This window comes from Camellia sinensis, chromosome 14 (genome assembly GCF_055761805.1).
Source record: "Camellia sinensis isolate YWXY chromosome 14, ASM5576180v1, whole genome shotgun sequence".
In the NCBI taxonomy this organism is placed as follows: domain Eukaryota; kingdom Viridiplantae; phylum Streptophyta; class Magnoliopsida; order Ericales; family Theaceae; genus Camellia; species Camellia sinensis.
In genome coordinates, this window is record NC_138974.1 from 75,377,569 (window position 1) to 75,396,900 (window position 19,332).

A 19,332-nucleotide genomic window follows, 5' to 3' on the forward strand; every position below is an offset into this window, starting at 1 on the left:
CAATATTATGTGAGGGTTTAGATTCAAATTTATAGAAAAATATTTGGTCAAAATTCACTCATAATAAAATTTTAATGTATTAAGGACAAATACATACAAAATTCCATAAAAAGTCCAATAAATATCGCTATTATCAAAATATTAAATTTTAAAATAATATAATTTTTTATGTAGATGTCGATTTTTAATAAAATTAATATTTTTTAAATTCTCTCATCAAGATCTATAAAATAAGATTCATGTTGACTTTGAAAATTTTTTTAAAAAAATTTATTACCGTTGAAATTGATATATATAGTAACAGTAACATATTACTCTGTTTGATGATAACATGTTACTCTAATTGACAATTACTCTATTTAATAGTAACATGTTACTCTGATAATATTATCCAAGAAAAAATATATATATTTTATTTTATCCTTACTCAATTATATGTTTTCTTCTTAGAAAGTATATGAAAATAAATAAATTAAACTACTTTTTCACCCACCCAATCTATCTATCTATTTATCTATATATCCGTCCCAAACTATTAGTCCCTTGTTTCATTTTTCATTATCCTAAAATATTAGTCCCTTTTCAAAAATCAAATACAAAAATATATAAATTTCCTATGTTGCCCTTCTTTTAAATTCGTTAATAACATAAAAAGTATAATTATGACATTTATATTTCCCAAAAAATGTACTATCAAAGGGTAATTTTGAAAAATTAATTTTTTTAAAGTACAATAATTGTACTACCAAAAAAAGTTAGATTCCCTAAAAGAGACCATTATTTTGGGACGAATGAGAGTATAGGGAAAAATGTGTTTTTGGTGAGTAGCCTTATGAGAGCTTCAATATCTCATATTAATTTTTTTGATTTTCTTAATTTTAAATAATTAAGAAAATCTCCATTAGTTAGGTTTTATTTGATAATCCCACATTGGGAAAAGAAAGGAAAAAAAAATGAGTTGTTTTACTCATATAAATAGAATCTTATACTTCCATCCCATTTAGTGAGAAACCTTGTGAGAGTTTCAATATCTCATACTGATTTTCGTAATTTTAAACAATTAAGAAAATTTCTATCGGCTAGCTTTTATTTGATAATTTCATATATAAAAAAAAAAAAATTTGAGTTATTTTACTCATATAAAGTGAATCTTATATTGACATCTCATTTAATATTGTAGTATTGTGTATGTTTTAATTCAATATAATTTAAATTTAAAAATTTTTAATTAATTAATTATAATCTAGCTGATTAGCCTAAATCATTTTTTATTTGATTGATTTGTTAGTTTAACCGCGATTTTATCAAAATATATTGATTAGATTTGTTTGATTCCAAACAAATTAAAAATTGATTTGATTCAAGATTGAAAAACTGAGATTGCTTGATTAAAAAATAAATTTTCGTCCAAATAATTATTAAGTTTTATTTTATAATCCTACATTGGGAAAAGAAAAAAAAGTGAGTTGTTTCACTCATATGAAATGAATCTTAATAGTATAGTTTTGTATATATTTCAATTTAAGATGGTTTAAATTTAAAAATTGAAATAACATTTAAAAGTTTTAATTAATTAATTAATTTTTGTATAAGTTGGTTGGTCATTTGATCTAACTGATTAGGCTAAACCATTTTGAGTTTGATCGATTCACCAGTTTAATCACGACTTCTCATATTGATTTTATTAATTTTAAACAATTAAAAAAATTTCCATTGATTAACTTCCATTTAACCATATAAAAATAAAAGTCTAATTAGTTTATGATTTATTTTATAATCCTACATCAGAAGAAGACGAAAAAACAAAGTTTGTTTCACTATCTATCTATCTATATATTATATAAGAAAATGGAATTTTTGGGAAGAAACCTTTTAGGAGCTCCAGACCTTTATTCTAAAATTATTGAATTTTCTTAATTTTAAACAATTAAGAAAATTCATGTTGGCTAACTTCTATTTACTTTTTATTTTACAATCTCATATCGAAAAAAAAAAAAAAAAAACGAATTGTTTCACTTACATAAAGTGAATCTTATGCTCCCTTTCATATAAGCAAAATGAGATTTTTAATGAAAAGTCATATGGTCAATATCTCATACTCATTTTTTTGATTTTCTTAATATTAAACAATTAATAAAATTCTCATTAGTTTAGCTTTCATTTAACTTTTATTTTACAATCTCACATAATTTTGGTTTTAAAAATAATTTTGTATGAAATTTTGAAACTCTCATAATATTTAACTTTAAAATAATTACAATCTCATATCGAAAAAAGAAGAAAAAAGAAAAAAAAAATTGAATTGTTTTACTTATATAAAGTGTTACAATCCTACATCAGGAAAAGAAAGAAAAAGTAATTTATTTTATTTATATAAAATGAATCTTATAAAGAGAGTTTAAGGGAGAAGCTTTCTAGAAGCTCCAAACCCTTATTTTAAAATTATTGAATTTTCTTAATTTTAAACAATTAAGAAAATTTTTGTTTGTTAGTTTCCATTTACCTTTTAGTTTACAATACCAAATCGGAAAGAAAAAAAGAAAAATTGTTTCATTTAAATAAAGTGAATCTTATGCTCCAATTTATATAAATTATTTAAATTTCTTACTTTTAAACAATTAAGAAAATCTCATTGGTTAACTTTTATTTTACAATCTCACATCGAAAAAAGAAGGATAAAATGAATTGTTTCACTTATATAAAGTGAATCTTATGCTCCTATTTATATAAGCAAAAGAAAAATTTTAGTGAGAAACCCTATAATCCATACCAATTTTTCAATTTTCTTAATTTTAAATAATTAAGAAAATCTCCATTAGTTAACTTTCATTTAACTTTTATTTTACAATCTCACATATACGTTTTGATTTTAAAAATAATTTTGTATGAGATTTTGAAACTCTCACAATATTTAATTTAAAATAATTACAATCTCATATCGAGAAAATAAATAAAAAATGAGTTGTTTCATTTATATAAAATGAATCTTATACTCTCATCTATACTATCTATATAATCAAATGTAGTGGTTTTGTCAAAAATCTGTAAATATTCATTCCTAAATTCTCATAATTTTAAAATTCTCTCTTTCCTACGTGGCAATCCTTTTTAATTGTCTTTCGTGTTTTCTATTTTCCTCCATTTTCTATTTGTTTGATTAATTAAAATGAAAATTAATTTCATGGCTTATGGATAAAGATTTGAATTTCAAAATTCCTCCATATAGATAAACATATAAAAATTGATAAATAATTTATGAATGAATATTTACAGATTTATTTCTTTTAATGCTTTGTTTTTGTTTTTATTTTTGTTTTGTTTTTTTTTTTCGCATGACACTATAGTCTGATACAAATTATTTATGTTATCAAATGATTGTAATACTATTATCCTAACAATCTTTATAATTAACAATTTTTTATGTATATCAAATTTTTATTGTGAAATTTTGTAGATTAATTATTGTTAACATCAACCAAGATGGCCTAACATCATGACTTGCTGCTATTAAAATATAATTCAAGATTAGAATAATTTATATGTCACACAAAATGTATATAGTTTATTTTTCCGTGCATCGCACGGGTTACCGCTAGTTTAATATTATAGTATTGTACATGTTTCAGTTGAAGATGGTTTAAATTTTAAAATAAAATTTAAAGGTTTTAATTAATTAATTTTATTGTAAATTGATAGATCTTTTGACTTAGCCGATTAGGCTGAATTGTTTTCGGTTTGACTAATTCATTTGTTTAATCACGGTTTTAACTATTTTTTCAAAATATATTGGTTAGTTTTGTTTAATTTGAAATAAATTAAAATTAACCTTATTAAAAATTAAACGACTGAGATTGTTGATTAGAAATGAACTTTCCGTCCAAACAACTGTTAACTTTTTATTTTATAATCCTACATCAAGAAAATGAAAAAAAAAAAAAATGAGTTGTTTCACTATATAAACCTTATGCTCTCATTTAATATTATAGTGTTTTGTATGTTTTAGTTTAAGACAGTTTAAATTTTAAAATTAAAATAAAATTTAAAAGTTTTAATGAATTTATTTTTGTAGAATTTGATTGGTCGTTTGACCTAACCGATAAAGTAAACCGTTTTCGATTTGACTGATTTGCTGGTTTAACTGTGATTTTAGCGATTTTATCAAAATATATTGGTTAAATTTGTTTGATTCGAAATAAATTAAAGAGTGACCTAATTAAAGATTAAACGGCTAAGATTGCTTAATTCGAAATAAACTTCCTACCCAAACAATTGTTAACTTTTAAACAATTAAGAAAATTCTCGTTGACTAATTTTCATTTAACTTTTATTTTATAATCTCATATCGAGAAAAGAGAAAAAAGTAAATTGTTTCACTTATATAAAATGAATCTTATACTCCCACTTATACAAGCAAAATAAATTTTTAGTAAGAATCTTTGTGATCAATATATCATATTAATTTTTTTTAATTTTCTTAATTTTAAATAATTAAAAAATATAAATTAACTAACTTCCATTTAATTATTATTTTACATAATATAAAAAAATTAAATATAATTATTATATTTTTATTAAATAATATATTATTTTATTCTTTCCATGGTAGTAAATGAAAAGGTTTGGAATTTTTTCATTTTTTAAACATGAAGCAGCGGTCAACGTAATCTAAATAAATTAAAAAATAAACAATAGTGACGTAAAAAGAGAACCGATGAGTGAGAAATCATATGTTACCCAGTCAAAATCCTCACCTGTAATGTAACTCCATTGTATGACGATCAACACCTCCCCATCTTTCAAACACTTGATGACACAAACAAACACTCTAATGAATCAGTAAATCAAGTTCAAGATCAAGTTCAAGTTCAAGTTCAAGTTCAGTTCACACAGCAGAACGAGACAGCTGAGAAATCCAATTGCCATGAACGCATGCCTCCTCAAGATCCACCTTCACCATCATCGCCGTCTTCAACATGATCACCACCACCACCACCACCATGAAGGGCTCGATGTCTCCGTCCTCCGCCGCAAATCCCCAATCTCAAGCCCTTAAAACCTACTTCAAAACGCCCGACGGCCGCTACAACCTCCACTCTGACAAGTCTCACCCCTCCTCCCTCCTCCCCTTCTCCCTCGCCAAATCCATCACTCAGGTCTCCTCTTTCCTCCTAGGGCTTCTACACCTATACATATATATATGTGCCTTGAATTTGATTTTGTATTATTGGCATTTTTAACCCTAGCAGTACAATAATCTGTGTTTTGTTTGTGGGAATTGATTTGGATTGATGGAGATTTGGTGATGTTGTTTTCAGATAACGCTAGCGCACCTCAAGGACAAGGCTGCGCAGCCGCCAAGCTCGAGTTCCGGTTCGAGCAGCGGAGTAAGGCATGTGGCAGCTAGGTTATTGGCCAGTGGCAATGGCATTCGAGGGAATGGCGGCGCGAGTAAAATAAATAGTGGAACTAGCAGAACTGGTTCGTTGGGAGGGTTGAATGGATATAGTTCTTTGATTAGTTCGAATTTTGATGGGAAAGGGACTTACTTGGTGTTTAATGTTGGGGATACTTTGTATGTCAGTGACCTTAATTCACAGGATAAGGTAATTTTGATGCTGTTGAGTTTAATTTTCTTGAATGATTGGTCTTTTTGATTTGAAATTATTGGTAAGCAGATTTGAATGATTTTGCTTTTAGGATCCAATTAAAGCAATACACTTCAGTAATTCGAACCCTGTTTGTCATGCTTTTGATTGTGAAGCTAAGGATGGGCATGACTTGCTAATTGGATTGAATTGTGGAGATGGTAAAGTGTTACTGCCCTAAATTAATATAAGTGGATTTTTATCAAGAATTAGCTCTTTGATTTACTTTGTATTGGTTTTTTGTAGTGTACTCGGTATCTTTGAGACAACAATTACAAGATGTTGGGAAGAAACTTGTGGGTGCCCAACATTATAACAAAGAAGGGTCCACCAATAACAGGCAAGACATTAAATTTTATCTTTTAGTTTCTTTCGGTTTCTTTTATCCATTGTTTTAATTGCTTGAACCAAACTATCATGTTATGCCTCACTCCTAACTAGGCCCGTCCGCTTGTTCGGATTATTCTCGATGAACGAGGATGAACTTCCTTAGCAGTTTCATAGAGCTAGGGTTTGGTGGGTTTTAAATACAGTTGATAAAAGGGCGTAACACCTCATGATGCTAATGCAATAACTAATAATTACTGAAAGGTTCTACATAATTGTCTTTGTGCATTAAAATGTAACTTTGACTCTTGTTTTTCTTCTTTTTTTTCATGCCAACTCTCCAAATAAGCTTGTGTGACACAATTTTTGTCAATTTTGATGGAATTAGTAATGGCAGGGAGCTAAAATGTAACATTGGGCAGAAACACATCGGGGCTCTTTGCATATATTTAAATGTCAGGTGGTAAAAAGTTCTCGGTCAAAATCACAAAGGGGTAAATAGGATTTTGGCCTAAGTATTTTTATAAGCTTACAAAAGATATATTCATCCTAAGCTTTTATGCTTTATCAGCGACCCTGTTGCTTTAACATGTTATTGTTGTTACCAGTTATAATAGGTTTAAGTTATTCATATTCATATTCCAAATTGAGTACCTATATATATTGATTTTAACATCTAAAGTTTCTAATCTGAATGAGCAACCAACTGGTTGTTTTTGACAGTCGATGTACTAGTATTACATGGATACCTGGGCGTGAGGGTGCTTTTGTTGTTGCTCATGCTGATGGAAACTTGTATGTGTATGAAAAGGCAAGCCTCAATTTTGCATTAGAAGTGCCTCTGCTCTGTCTGCTTAAGCTTTTATCCTCCACTCCTGCTGCATGTAGTAACATAGTTTCTTCTATGTATGATAGAGCAAGGATGGTACTGGTGATCCTTCCTTCCCAGTCATCAAGGATCTGGCTCAATTTTCTGTTGCACATGCGAAGTCCAGTAAGGTAATTGGTATCGATTTTTTTTTTTTGGCTATATTTTTGGATATATAATTTACATGCAGTCCTAGGGTTGGCCCCTTCCATCCATTTTGCTGTTTAGTATTTATTGATGAGAAATTGAATTGCTGTTGCTGAGGCTGAAATAATGAAAATTTGTTATTAAATTTCTGTCCTTTGTTGAGATATGAAATATTAGATTACTCTACCATATATGTAGAAGTAACATGAACTAATTTAATAGGTGAAGAAAAAAAATTGATTATTGATTGGGAGTAAACAGTATTGATTTTTGTACTCAACCATTAGAATCACTATGTAAATTGTAGTTATACAGCATTGATGTAGTCTTCTTCTCTTTGTATTTTTTAATTTCTTCATATTATGTTTCGTGGGAGTTCAGACCAACCTATGGCCTAAATAACAGCTTTTCTACTACATGTATAATACCTTCTGATTTTTCGATTGAGATAGCCCACCAACATTTAGGAGATCTGAATGCTGATTTGGGTTTTTGATGTTGTAATCAGAATTCAATTTACCCTTTATACTGAAATATCTTTAAAGATTACACAAGGGCATTATTTATTTACACTGGAGTTTAAGGATCTCTCAAGGGCCCTGGGGGCGAAAGTTCTGAGTTGCGTCTGTTTCTAGTTGCCATATTAAGGTCTATTGTAAATTGTTTTGACTTTATATTCTTACTCCAGATTTATTGATTGTCAAACTATTGTGTTAGTTCCATTTCCTTTGGACTACTAAACTAATTATTTGGTGCTTCTAGTTTTAGTCTTTTCTTATCAACGTTCAAGTATCCCAACTTGTTTGAGTTTTAACTTTTATAATTTGCTGCTCACTTTTCTTGTTTTTGGCTTGGCAGTACTTGTAAGTATCTGAACAAAAATAAAAAATTTACAGTTGTTTTAGCAATAATGGTTGTCTTAGTTCTTGTACTTCACTGATATGGCATTAAAATTTGAATGTTGAGACAGTCCTGCAGAAGCTGACATTAATTATGTTAGCAGTCCTCACCTGGCCAACTTGTGCCATTTAAATTCAGGAAGAAGGGGGAAAACAATTATACAAAATTTTGGTGTGTATTGTCAACAACTTGAAGGCACCATGGGACACATTTTCACACATGTATAAGCACATATTTAAATGTGTAAATTTCCTGTTCTAATGTATAGATTTATTGATCATCAACCAAGGAAGCACATTACTTTGTAATTTCCTAATAAAATTATTAGTTATTGGAGAGTATTAACTAGCTCTCAAATGAACTGAGAACAGCTGAGTGGAATTTTTTTTGCTTGGGTTGGTCAGACAAAGAGTGAGCTCAAGCTCTGCTTATACTCGGATGAAACAGCATATGTTTGTTTGAGCTCACCTCACCTGTTTTTGGACAAACTCAAGCCGAGCTCAGCTAGGCTTGGTTACACTGGGATTACTTATCTAACTCAGATTTAAAATGAAAAACCTTGCCTGTGGATATAATTTGAGGGGGAAAAAATGAAAAGAAAATTTTCGTCTTTCGTCAATCTCATCCTTGAATATAAGCTAGCCAAATCAAGTCTTAAATTCTTAAGGATCCATTGCTTCTCTAGACTGAGATGATAAAGAGAATTCTTTATTAACCTCCTTACTCCGTAGAACGTAAAAAGAAGCATCAACCGTAAGATTGTGCAGTACTAGTGCCATAGCAGAGCATAATATGAAGTAACAGAAAGAGAGTTTTTCAGTTATGTTGACAGCCAAGATGGGGGTGCCTTTATCGGAGATTGTTGAGTTTTGTATTAATCTAATTATGGCTCCTTAAATTGATATTTTGTGTGGGTGCAGGTGTAGTAGGGAAGATGGGGAATGAAGAAGGTTTGGGCTTTGTTGTTTGCTTCATTCATGCAGTGAATTATTTTATTTATTTCAATTTTGTTTGTTGATGTATATTAGGTCCCCACTCTTTCTCATGTGTTGTTAACTTCTTCACTTATAACTTTTTGACATTTTTCTATATATATATATATATTTTGAAAAGTGGTTGACTATGTGCCAGTGGTGTTACCTACCTGATTTTTGTTCATTTATGACTTTTTTTGCAGAGTAATCCAATTGCAAGATGGCACATTTGCGACAGTTCTATTAATGGCATTGCCTTTTCAAGTGATGGGAAATATTTGGCAACTGTTGGTAGAGATGGTATTGCTGTTATCTGCTACCCTTGTGATTTTGTGAACATGTGCCAAATGTATAAGGGTGTTAATAACAATATATGTGTAGGTTATTCACGAGTTTTTGACTACTCAAATGAGCAACTGATTTGTGGTGGGAGAAGTTATTATGGTGCTCTTTTATGCTGTGCCTGGAGGTAGAAGTTTTGATGTTGTCCTACATAAGAAGCAACTGATTAGTCAGGATTTGTTTATTTATGATTCCATTTCAATCTCCTCGCGTCATCTTTCTGTTTAATTTTTTCATTGGGGACTGTTAAAAACTGTAGAAATCATCACATTTGATTTCTGCATACCTTTTTCAGTGGGGATGGGAAATACATCTTGACTGGTGGTGAAGATGATCTAGTTCAAGTTTGGAGCATGGAAGACAGGAAGATAGTAGCATGGGGCGAGGGACACAACTCATGGGTGAGTTTTTGGTGAAATTATCAGCTTTAATTATTATTATTATTATTATTATTGTTTTGTTTAGATATCTTACACCTGAACTTGATTTTTCAAAAAAAAAAACAAAAAAGGTGGTGTCTTACCCTTAAACTCTATTATTGCTTGCAGGTCAGTGGAGTTGCTTTTGACTCGTATTGGTCACCACCAACATCAGAAGATATAGGAGAAAATGTCATGTATCGATTCGGTTCTGTTGGTCAGGTTTGTCAAGCTTCCTTTGGAACTTAATATTATTTATACTATTTATTTATATAAAGCCAACACTCAAGTTGGTGTGGCTGTCACTTTTTTTTATTTTGCATAATTTATTTATGATAATATGCCGAAGAGCAGTTACCCTTCTGTAAATGCACGACTGTAACTTCGACTACATTTCTGTAATTGCACACTCATACACCTATGAATCCTGTCACTGCACACCCTTGTGGGTGTGCACGTCCAGCCCATTGGCTTGGTGCAAGCACCACTGATCACTACCTAAGATGGCATACTGCCACAGTAACATCCTAGACTTGCTACTCTTTGGATATTGTTGACTTAATAGATGGTAAATCATCATACATAATGGATGGGGGGAAAAAGGTTCTAAACAGTCATACATAATGGATGAATATGTAAAATGGATTGTGGGGAAGGTGGTTTTGGAATACTCCTTTAATCTAAACAATCCCTTGAAAGATCTTCCAATTGTCACCTGAAATAGAATAAAAGCTCCGGTCGGTGGTGCCGGAATTAGCACTCCAACGAACAAGTTAGATTCACTCAAAAAGAATAGCTTTCAGTTTCTAGAGTCCCAGTTTTTTTTAGAACATACCTTTCTCACCAACCTCCTCCTTTTATAGTCATTTTCCTTGATATTTCCTCCTATAGCTTAGCCCCACATCATCAGGGCCTATCTTCCTACTATATTCTTTAGAAAGGGACAGCTTGGCCCCACCTACGGGGTCGTGCCAACTTATCTGATATACTTGGCTCAGATGTGCGGCCCAGGTACCCTTAACTCGACACTCTTCATCCTTCTACTTGGCAATGACTTTGAATCAAGTGGGCTTTGACCGAATGTGGCCCATCCAAGATGGGTTTGGATGTACTCTGTTTGCCAATTTAGATTTATTTTTACTCGGCTCCTACATGGATGACTATAATCTTGCTTCCTATGTCTCCTTTTCCCACCTCATGGCCTATCTTATTCTATCTATTCCCTTCTTATCTTCACACCCCCTCACCTTTTCATACTTTTCACTTGATTTTGACCATAATTTTTTTATTTTATGTCAATTTAGTCTAATCAGTAACCCCCCTTAGGATTATTTTACAAAAATCACACTTGGAACCACATGTCGTACTTTTGGGAGCAAAATTATAAACTTACCCATATTTCCATGCAACTCAATGAGGTAACTCACTTAAAAACTAACCCATATATATGGTTGGCTTGTGATTACATGGCTCATACAGTTGATTTGTGTAATTTAGTACCGCAATGATCTCGTGATTTGTGACTTTTCTGATGCACTAAAATCACCTTTTTTATTAGATGCAATTATAGTTTGTTGTCTTGTAACTTTGTATTTATTTTCAAGTAGGACACACAATTGCTTCTCTGGGATCTGTCTATGGAAGAGATTGTAGTGCCACTTCGCCGGTGTCCGCCTGGTGGTTCCCCTTCATTCAGCACCGGAAGCCAGTCATCTCATTGGGACAGTGTAGTTCCCGTGGGTACTCTTCAACCTGCTCCAAGCATGAGAGATGTTCCAAAGCTCTCCCCACTAGTTGCACATCGCGTCCATTCCGAACCTCTATCTGGCTTAATTTTTACCCAAGAATCTGTCATCACCGCATGTCGGGAAGGGCATGTGAAGATATGGACGAGACCTGGGCAGTCAGATCAATCAAACAACTCAGAAGCCCTTCAAAGTTCTGGTTTAAAGAAGACATTTTTGTCAGGCAAAGTTGGCAGCAGCTCTAGTTACAAATAATCAGTAGAAGGGTGTTGCCAAAGGTGCTTTTTATAGAGTTAAAGTTGTAGTTTGCATATATAACTATTTATATATATATATATATATAAATATATATCCCTTTCACCCAAACTCCTGGGGTCATACCGAGTCCAATTGCTCATATGGGCAAGTGAGATTAGTCATCTGGTCCCTGTTGTATAAGAGTAGCGGTATATTTATCAACTATGAGAGAGAGAGAGAGAGAGAGAGAGAGAGAGAGTGAATGAGCACGAAGTTATACAAAGTCGCTGTTGCAAGATTGCTGACTATTTATATAGGTGGGAATAAGGGATGGCGCTCTGGCCTGGACTCTGTTGGGGACTATTTTGATGAAGCACTATTAGTAGACGGTGTCTAATTCCTCCAACAGTAAGAAACTTGATTTTTTTTATTTTTTTATTTTTTCCCCTAACAATTTGTTTATCATGTTGACTGAGAATTTTGCAATACGTGAGAGTCTTTTTGTGGCCTACGATTAAATGCCCGCTTTTCAATGTCTCCAAATGTTTTACATTTTTAAGGGCTTGGGATAAATAGCTTTCTTTTTCCTTCTGTCTTTTTCCTTTTCTTTCCGTGTTTGTGTTGATATAGAACAATATTTTTCTTTGTCGTTTTTTATTTGCAAATGTGCAACCATAATAGGCTTTGTTGTTCAAAATGTGTTCAATTGTAGCTTATTTCACCTTTTGAATCTAAAATGAGTTTTAATCAAGTTAAGTTTGAATAGTTTGGTTTTTTTATAGGGAAATTTGGTTATAAATCTTTTTTACCTTCCTTTTATTGTTAGAAGGACTAAGAAAAAAATTATACTTTCTAAACCCTTTCATAATTATAAAATCTTGCATAAAGGACAAAATTTATTATTTAAATATTTTATCAGACTATTATACCCTCACATATACACAATCCAGATATAAAATTTACCTTCTCTCTCGTCTCTCACTTCTAATCCTAACTTCCTCTATGGCCGGAGCTGTGTCATTCTTAAGTTCCGACGATCTCTCTCTGCATCTTCTCAACTCTCCTCCTTCAACTGTTCATCTTCTATCTCGTCTCTCTCTTCTAATCCTAGCTTCCTCCATGGCCGGATCTGTGAAAAACTTGCAAATCGCGCTGATATATATATATATATCTATATATATGTGTGTGTTTGTGTGTTTTGAGATTTGAATTCGAATATATATATATCTACATATTTCGATCTGTAATATATATATATATATATATATATATGTATGTGTTTGTGTGTTTTGAGATTTAAATTCGAATATATAGATTTTTGAAAGCTCAAAGTTTTAAAAATCTATAAAATCTGAAGAACCGGGGTATGAAAAATTGAGATTTCTTTAAAATTTTCAGATTATAGGCCTGATTCAAGGATTATAGGCATGACTCAATGTTTTTCAAAGTAAACATCGATTGATTTAAGGATTATAGGCCTGATTCAAAGCTCAAAACTCAAAGTTCCATCGATTTTTCAGAATAAACATCAAATTTCATTTGATAGAACTAGAGTAAAATTTTACTCTGGTTCTATTGTTCTGTTTTTTTCATTTGACAGAACCAGAGTAAAATTTTACTTTTAGCTTCAGAGTGTAAAATTTTACTCTCATTCATAGTAAAATTTTACTTTTATACAGAGAGCTGATAGATATGAGGGTAATATAGTAAAAGAAACAAATTTTAAAATATCAAGGGGTTTTGAAAGTCTTATATAATTCTTGTCCTTTTGAAAGAGAAATTAGATAGTAAGGAGGCTATGACCAAATCTCCCTTTTTTATATTGCATGTAAGCTTATTAAGTAATAATTTATCCATTGCTAGCTTAAAATTTAAATGTTAGAAGTAGGACTGAATGATATGTTGTTTAAGTTTAGTTTATTTACTTTTGCAAATAATCTGAAACATATTTTAATCAAGTTTGAACAATTTAATTTTTAATAGTTCATGTAAATTTATTGAGTTGAGTAATAATTTGTTCAAATTTAACTTAGAAACTTAACAAGTTTTTAAAATACATTAAAGTACCGTTTAATTACATAAAGAGTTGATGTTGATTAAATTTTTAATGAACCCAATACAAATCAAGTTAATTCATTTTACAACCCTAACTAAAAGTGGCCCCTTCAATTCCACAAGACATTCGAGACCCTTATGAGCTAATTATTCTACACTTATTACTTTAGTGTAGCTTGTTACATGGGTCATGGGTGGGATCTTAGGCCTTGTTGTCATGTATTAAAAAAGTCAAAAAGTCATTATCTTATTTAAGTCACATCATCTTATTTAAGTCGCATCACCTTGCTACCACATCACTTCAAACTCAATCCAAACTCGATCCATATTTCACAAAAAGTCAAAAAGTGCATTTATTTAGAACATCCCAAACCACTCCTTAGTTTTCGTTTGGATATGCGACCTTGGATATTGCTGTTGTATATTCAGCTCTTGTTGCAGCTGCTACTGCTATTTTCTTGATCAATCCAATTGGTCAAGGAAGTTTTTCTGATGGTATGTCTCTAGGCATTTCTGGTACTTTCAACTTTATGATCGTATTCCAGGTTGAGCACAACATCCTTATGCACCCATTTCATATGACGTAACAGCCATCCAACAGTGTCCAGCTTTCAGGATCAAGAGGAAATCCATTGGTTAACATGTGAGAATCATAAGAGAGCAATTATATAATAAAGTTAATCTTATCCTATGCATATTGTCATCACCAATTCACCTGCCATCTAATATGTAACAACTCAAACTCATCCTTGCCTCAGATATTTTCTTCAAAGGTGGAGCAGTATTACAAGCATGGGCACAGCCAAAAAGGTATATCGGATGAGCTTCTATATATGCTGATATAATGCCTCCTAAAAATAAAAACAAAAAAAGAAGTTGCAACATACTCCTGGTAGCTTGGGTAAGGCAAGGGTAGAATATCCATTCCAGGTCTCGTCTTTGTCATGTCTCGGCTGATGACAACTCTGATAAGGTATCCTCAGCTTTCGCTTTTGCTTTCTCAGGAACAAAATCTAAACGCAGAAACAACAACATAGCCGTCTAAATAATAGCTATTTTCAAATGTTTGGCAATAGCAGATATACATATAGGAGTAAATAGAAGCGTAAAAGTACCTGAAAGAAAATCAAATCTCCTTCGCTTACTAACAACTGAGGCTGAAACAAAGGAAAGGAAGAATCTTAGCAAAAGCATGTAACACTCAACTCATAACTGATTCTATTACATCCAATCATGACAAGTTTATTCGAAGCCTTTGTAACTGTATGAAAGCTGCTTCAAATCTTATTTCTGTCAAAAACAGAACATGATTTTTTAATGTTTGGCACAGTCAATTTTGCCAAATGAAAGAACATGTAAAACACAGCTAGAAGTTTCAAATAATCCAGGACGCAAAATGCACACAAGAAAAATAAGAAGTGAATGAAACTCAGGCTAAGACCATCTATTCCCAAAGTTCCCTTGTGTTTTATGTGGAAAATTGCCTGGTTTACATCCATAAAATCAACACAAGGTGTGCGTACGAGGTACATTTTCAGCTGTTAAGAAACATTTTATTTCCAATTCATTTAAGACAAAATACAAAGAAATAGCATCAAGAGTTATTTGAGCAACTTTAGATAGATGAAACCAGATCATGGGAAGCTTTTTTAGGATGAAGATTTCTTTAAACAAGTCAAAATACAAGGATTGTATAGAAATACTATGTCCACTAACTCTGTGTTTGGTTGAAAAATTTGAGAAGGGATTTAGAAAAGAAAAGGGAAAAAGTGTATGAAATTAGGCGAAACGTAGGTACATTTTATTCACATTTCACCTACCTCTTCCATTTCTTTTTCCAAATCCCCAACCAAACACAGCATAAGGGTTCTCAAAATCCCACTTTGAGACTTCATATATATAATTATAATCATGGTTTAAAAAAAATCAGAATAACAAAATTGGGTAGAAAGAATAGTGAGTTCCCCTGTCCAAACCCTTGCTTTAAATGCAGTACAGCATGCACTGGCATTGACAATTAAATTAACTGAATCATAATGAAGCCGGTAAAGAAGTAATTGATTAAAGCTCCTCCTGTTGCTGCATATTACTGTAGTAACAGCTTAATCGAACAAAATCTACATGACAAGCAGTTATATCTAATAAACTTATTGAGCACAAGAAAGAGAAATTACACATGTGCTTGTACTCAATATGCTTTTTATGATCCAGAAAGGCACAGCCATATGCCTCCTTACAGAATAATTCAAGAAACTTCTCCTGCAATCAAAAGGAAAAAAAAAATGGAGACTAAGAATTAAATGGCAGCAGAATGAAGTAATGGCCAAACAGGAAAAGGAACTAATGGTATAATAGCATCAATCTATCACTCATAACAAAAATTAAACATAATTTCCATGAAACTGATGTGTTTGCCCCCAAAACATAACCCACCAATGTATCATTGCTTGACGCAACGCAATGTTAAAGTTTCAGCTGCCAAATCATGACAATGTCGATCAACTCTAAAAGCAGCCAATTCAAGCAAATAAAGTCATGCGTTGAAGCATGTATCAAAATATTTACAGTAATCATTCCCCCATAAAAATTATGTTACGTCTCTTTCTTACATATTCAACCTTTTTTAACATTCAGTTTAGAGTAGTTTCCTCGCATCATCTCCAACCACTCCATGTTTATCAATAATAAAATCTAGATAATGAAAATGTTTCTTTTCAATATTCACTTCTCAATTAACTCTCTATTTCTATTGTTACTAAAGTTACATTCCACATATTCCAATTTAGTTTTAAACCCTTTTGATTCGAGCGATTCTCTCCAGATTTCTATTTCAGTGTTAATTCCTCTCTTACGGTTCCCTATTTGCTATAAAAGCAATTTTCATAATTATCCGATTATAAATGTAATTCTAGTTTATCAAGCCACCGAATTCCGACTTCAATGAACTGATAGAGAACAAATACTTGTTTTCTCTGGCCTACAAAATTCGAAGAATCAATGTTAGAAGAGACAGTTTTTTAGTGTAAAGAGATCTGGAAAAGCAGATGCTAGAATTGCAAATAAACTAGAACAATGCTTTATACGATAGGCACAGAAATGATGCAAAATTGCTTGTATATGTAATGAGTTCGTCAATTGAGAAGAAGGAACATCGAAAATACAAATTACAGACAAATACGTATATAAAAACCTAATACATTGAATTTTGGATCATACCGAAGCTTTGTTGATGAGGAAGACGGACTCTTGAGCAATGCGAATATCAGGATCCTCACTCTTTACGATTCGACTGATGCGATGAATCGGAAAGCAATGAGACGAAGCAGCAGTCTCGTTCCTACTTTTAATCTTCGTCGAATCCTCTTTCTCTCCTTCGTCATCGCCATTTTTGGCATTGTTGCGGGGCTGATTCGTGATTTCATTGCTCTTCGCTTCTTCATCATCGCCATTATCATCGCCTTCGTAGCTGTCTTCAACTTGAGCAACTTCGTCTTCGTCTTCGCCATCGTTTTGGTAATCGGAACTGGAATTCGGAACAACAACGTGAAGTAAGTCCGGCTCATCATCATTTACAGTGCCATTGTTACTATTAGTCTTCTTATTCTCATTCGTATTCGTATTTTTACTCTGAATCTGACTCTTATCTTCCATTTTGGCTCCCTTTATTCTTCTTCTTCGTGTGTATGCTATGTCTCTTGCTGTTGTGAGTCTCTCTCTCTCTCTCTCAAAGCTTTTGCGTTTTTCAACAAATTTGCAACACAGGGCCACTTGAGGCTCCGTTTGGCAGGGAGATTTGGGTTATTTTAGTCACAAAAGATAAAATAATTTATTTTAGTCATAATAAATAAAATATCACATTTAATCTATAATTATTACACTCTTCTCTCACAAAAAAAGTCTAAAAAATTAAAAAGTCATTCCCAAATCAAATTTTTTAGCCCATGCAAAAATAGTTAAAAAAGTCAAAAAGTCAACTCACTTCCCAAACGGAGGCTAAGAAGATTGGTAAAAAATCATCTTTTTAGTTTTTTGGCTTTTTTAACAAAAAAAGTCAGTTTTTTTACCCAAAATAACCTAACTTTTTGTAAAAAAAGTCAAAAATTCAAAAAGTCAGTTTTTTACTAACTTCTCAAAACACCACACAGTAACAACAGAGTGTTTTCCAGTAGAGAGCCGAACCGTGCTGAGCTGAACTCAGCTTTTGAATGTACAAACTGGTTTATTAAGAATTGTAAGAACAAGTATAACGTAGCGGGTAAAAATTATAATATCATATCTTAGGTGATAGAATCGGAAGTGAAGAATCTTGTGAGTAAATCACATGCTTCAATAAATGCGAACAACAAACTCTCAGCAGTGGAGTGATACCACAATATAAGTATCACCCACACAAGTCACAATGCAAAGGCTAGATCGTCTCTTAATGGGAGAGAGTTAGAGAGAGAGTATATAAAAAATTAGGGGTGAGCAGCGGATATACCGATCCGCCAAAACTGACCGAATCGAACCAATCTGTCGCATTTTGGACAGATGCGTGATGACGAGCGGACGGTTGCGGATTGATTTTCTTCAATCCGCCAATTTGGCGGACGGATGGCGGGTTTGAGATTCTTTTGGCCGCAACCAAAACACCAAACCGCGAGCACCCCTAATAATTTATAAGACTTTATGTTTTTAATTGGTTTAAATATTTTGTTTGTATTTTCAATTGAAAAAGAGTTTAAATATTCTGTTGAAAAAAAGTTTTCAACTTGAATATATTTTTTGAATTGAAAAAAATAAACGTATTATTTATCTATATTTTTTGGTTTTTAAATTTAACTCTAAAAATAATAAATAGAAAATATGATATATGCTGGTTGGTTTTTATTTTCAAAAACATATATAGATGTAACAATACAGAGACATAGAACCTCTACTACTGCCGTGTTCATGGTTTTGGTGGTTTGAATTGTTATTATATTTTAAGAACCACAGATTGTAATACTTTATGTAGATGAATCATGCTGTGATTGTAATATGTGGATGAGCCATGCAGTGGTTGCGATATTCTAAAGTTTCAAATTTTCTTTTTTTAGATGAGACATACAGTAAATGTAATAGTTTTTTAAGTCATTGACTGTAATACTTTCTTCTTTTTTTTTCTTTTTTTTTTTTGAGGAAGTGCACAAGTTGAATTATGTTGAAAATTTATAAAATCTTAAACCGCCAAACCGATTCGCATCCATTCACCAAACCGCCAATCCGCTCAATCCACATCCGCCGGATTGGCGGACGGATGCAGATTAATTTTCTCCAATCCTCCAATTTGGCGGACGGATGGCGGATTGGAGATTCTGTGGCAGCAACCGACCCGCGCTCACCCCTATAAAAAATAACGTATCTGATATCAATATCTTATTCAAATATATAATAAGATATATAACCATATATATCAATCTATCCATATCAATTGATATGATAGATATAGATATCAAGAGTGGGTTATCCAAATAGGTTTTGAATTCAAATTCAAAACTTACATGGATAAGGTTCAAAAAAGTCATGGGTCATGCCACATGGGCGCCCAATTTCTAATATCTCCCATTTGCACATAAGTTGGCATGACACTGCCACATCTCTCTCTCCAAAAATAAACAATCTCATACTAGCCAATGCACCGTGCGACCGCTG

At 32.0% G+C, this 19,332-nt stretch overlaps 2 protein-coding genes across 3 annotated transcripts; one reads left to right on the plus strand and one right to left on the minus strand.

Annotated features, from left to right (window-relative positions):
- The first annotated feature begins 4,639 nt into the window (after positions 1 to 4,639).
- Positions 4,640 to 12,123, plus strand: LOC114263732 (uncharacterized). The gene is made up of 11 exons (XM_028204329.2): positions 4,640 to 5,153; positions 5,316 to 5,603; positions 5,698 to 5,806; positions 5,892 to 5,985; positions 6,696 to 6,783; positions 6,888 to 6,971; positions 9,065 to 9,161; positions 9,243 to 9,330; positions 9,499 to 9,604; positions 9,752 to 9,844; positions 11,230 to 12,123. Exons 1-11 carry the CDS (start codon positions 4,974 to 4,976, stop codon positions 11,620 to 11,622), a joined length of 1,620 nt encoding a protein of 539 aa, XP_028060130.2. The 5' UTR covers positions 4,640 to 4,973; the 3' UTR covers positions 11,623 to 12,123.
- Positions 12,124 to 13,901: 1,778 nt separating this feature from the next.
- Positions 13,902 to 17,411, minus strand: LOC114263758 (uncharacterized). 2 transcript variants are annotated; one of them, XR_014351455.1, is made up of 5 exons: positions 16,876 to 17,411; positions 15,834 to 15,918; positions 14,775 to 14,816; positions 14,547 to 14,672; positions 13,902 to 14,267 (listed from the first exon to the last, which is right to left on the minus strand). XR_014351455.1 is itself a non-coding variant. In XM_028204348.2 (4 exons), the coding sequence occupies exons 1-4, from the start codon at positions 17,308 to 17,310 to the stop codon at positions 14,602 to 14,604; spliced, it is 633 nt and encodes a 210-aa protein (XP_028060149.2). In that variant the 5' UTR covers positions 17,311 to 17,407; the 3' UTR covers positions 13,902 to 14,601. The 2 variants fall into 2 exon arrangements, 1 of the variants encoding a protein (XP_028060149.2); XM_028204348.2 differs by having other exon boundaries at positions 13,902 to 14,672; positions 16,876 to 17,407.
- Between the last annotated feature and the right edge of the window lie 1,921 nt (positions 17,412 to 19,332).

What these genes read in the sequence shown, in the direction of transcription:
- LOC114263732 (XM_028204329.2), top strand. Translation starts at nt 4,974, where the DNA reads ATGATCACCACCACCACCACCACCATGAAGGGCTCGATGTCTCCGTCC. An exon ending in ACCTTAATTCACAGGATAAG is followed by an intron (nt 5,604 to 5,697) that starts GTAATTTTGATG and finishes TTTTGCTTTTAG; the next exon opens with GATCCAATTAAAGCAATACA. An exon ending in GCGAGGGACACAACTCATGG is followed by an intron (nt 9,605 to 9,751) that starts GTGAGTTTTTGG and finishes TATTGCTTGCAG; the next exon opens with GTCAGTGGAGTTGCTTTTGA.
- LOC114263758 (XM_028204348.2), bottom strand. Translation starts at nt 17,310, where the DNA reads ATGGAAGATAAGAGTCAGATTCAGAGTAAAAATACGAATACGAATGAG. An exon ending in TCCTCATCAACAAAGCTTCG is followed by an intron (nt 15,919 to 16,875) that starts GTATGATCCAAA and finishes TTTTGATTGCAG; the next exon opens with GAGAAGTTTCTTGAATTATT. An exon ending in TATTGAGTACAAGCACATGT is followed by an intron (nt 14,817 to 15,833) that starts GTAATTTCTCTT and finishes CCTTTGTTTCAG; the next exon opens with CCTCAGTTGTTAGTAAGCGA.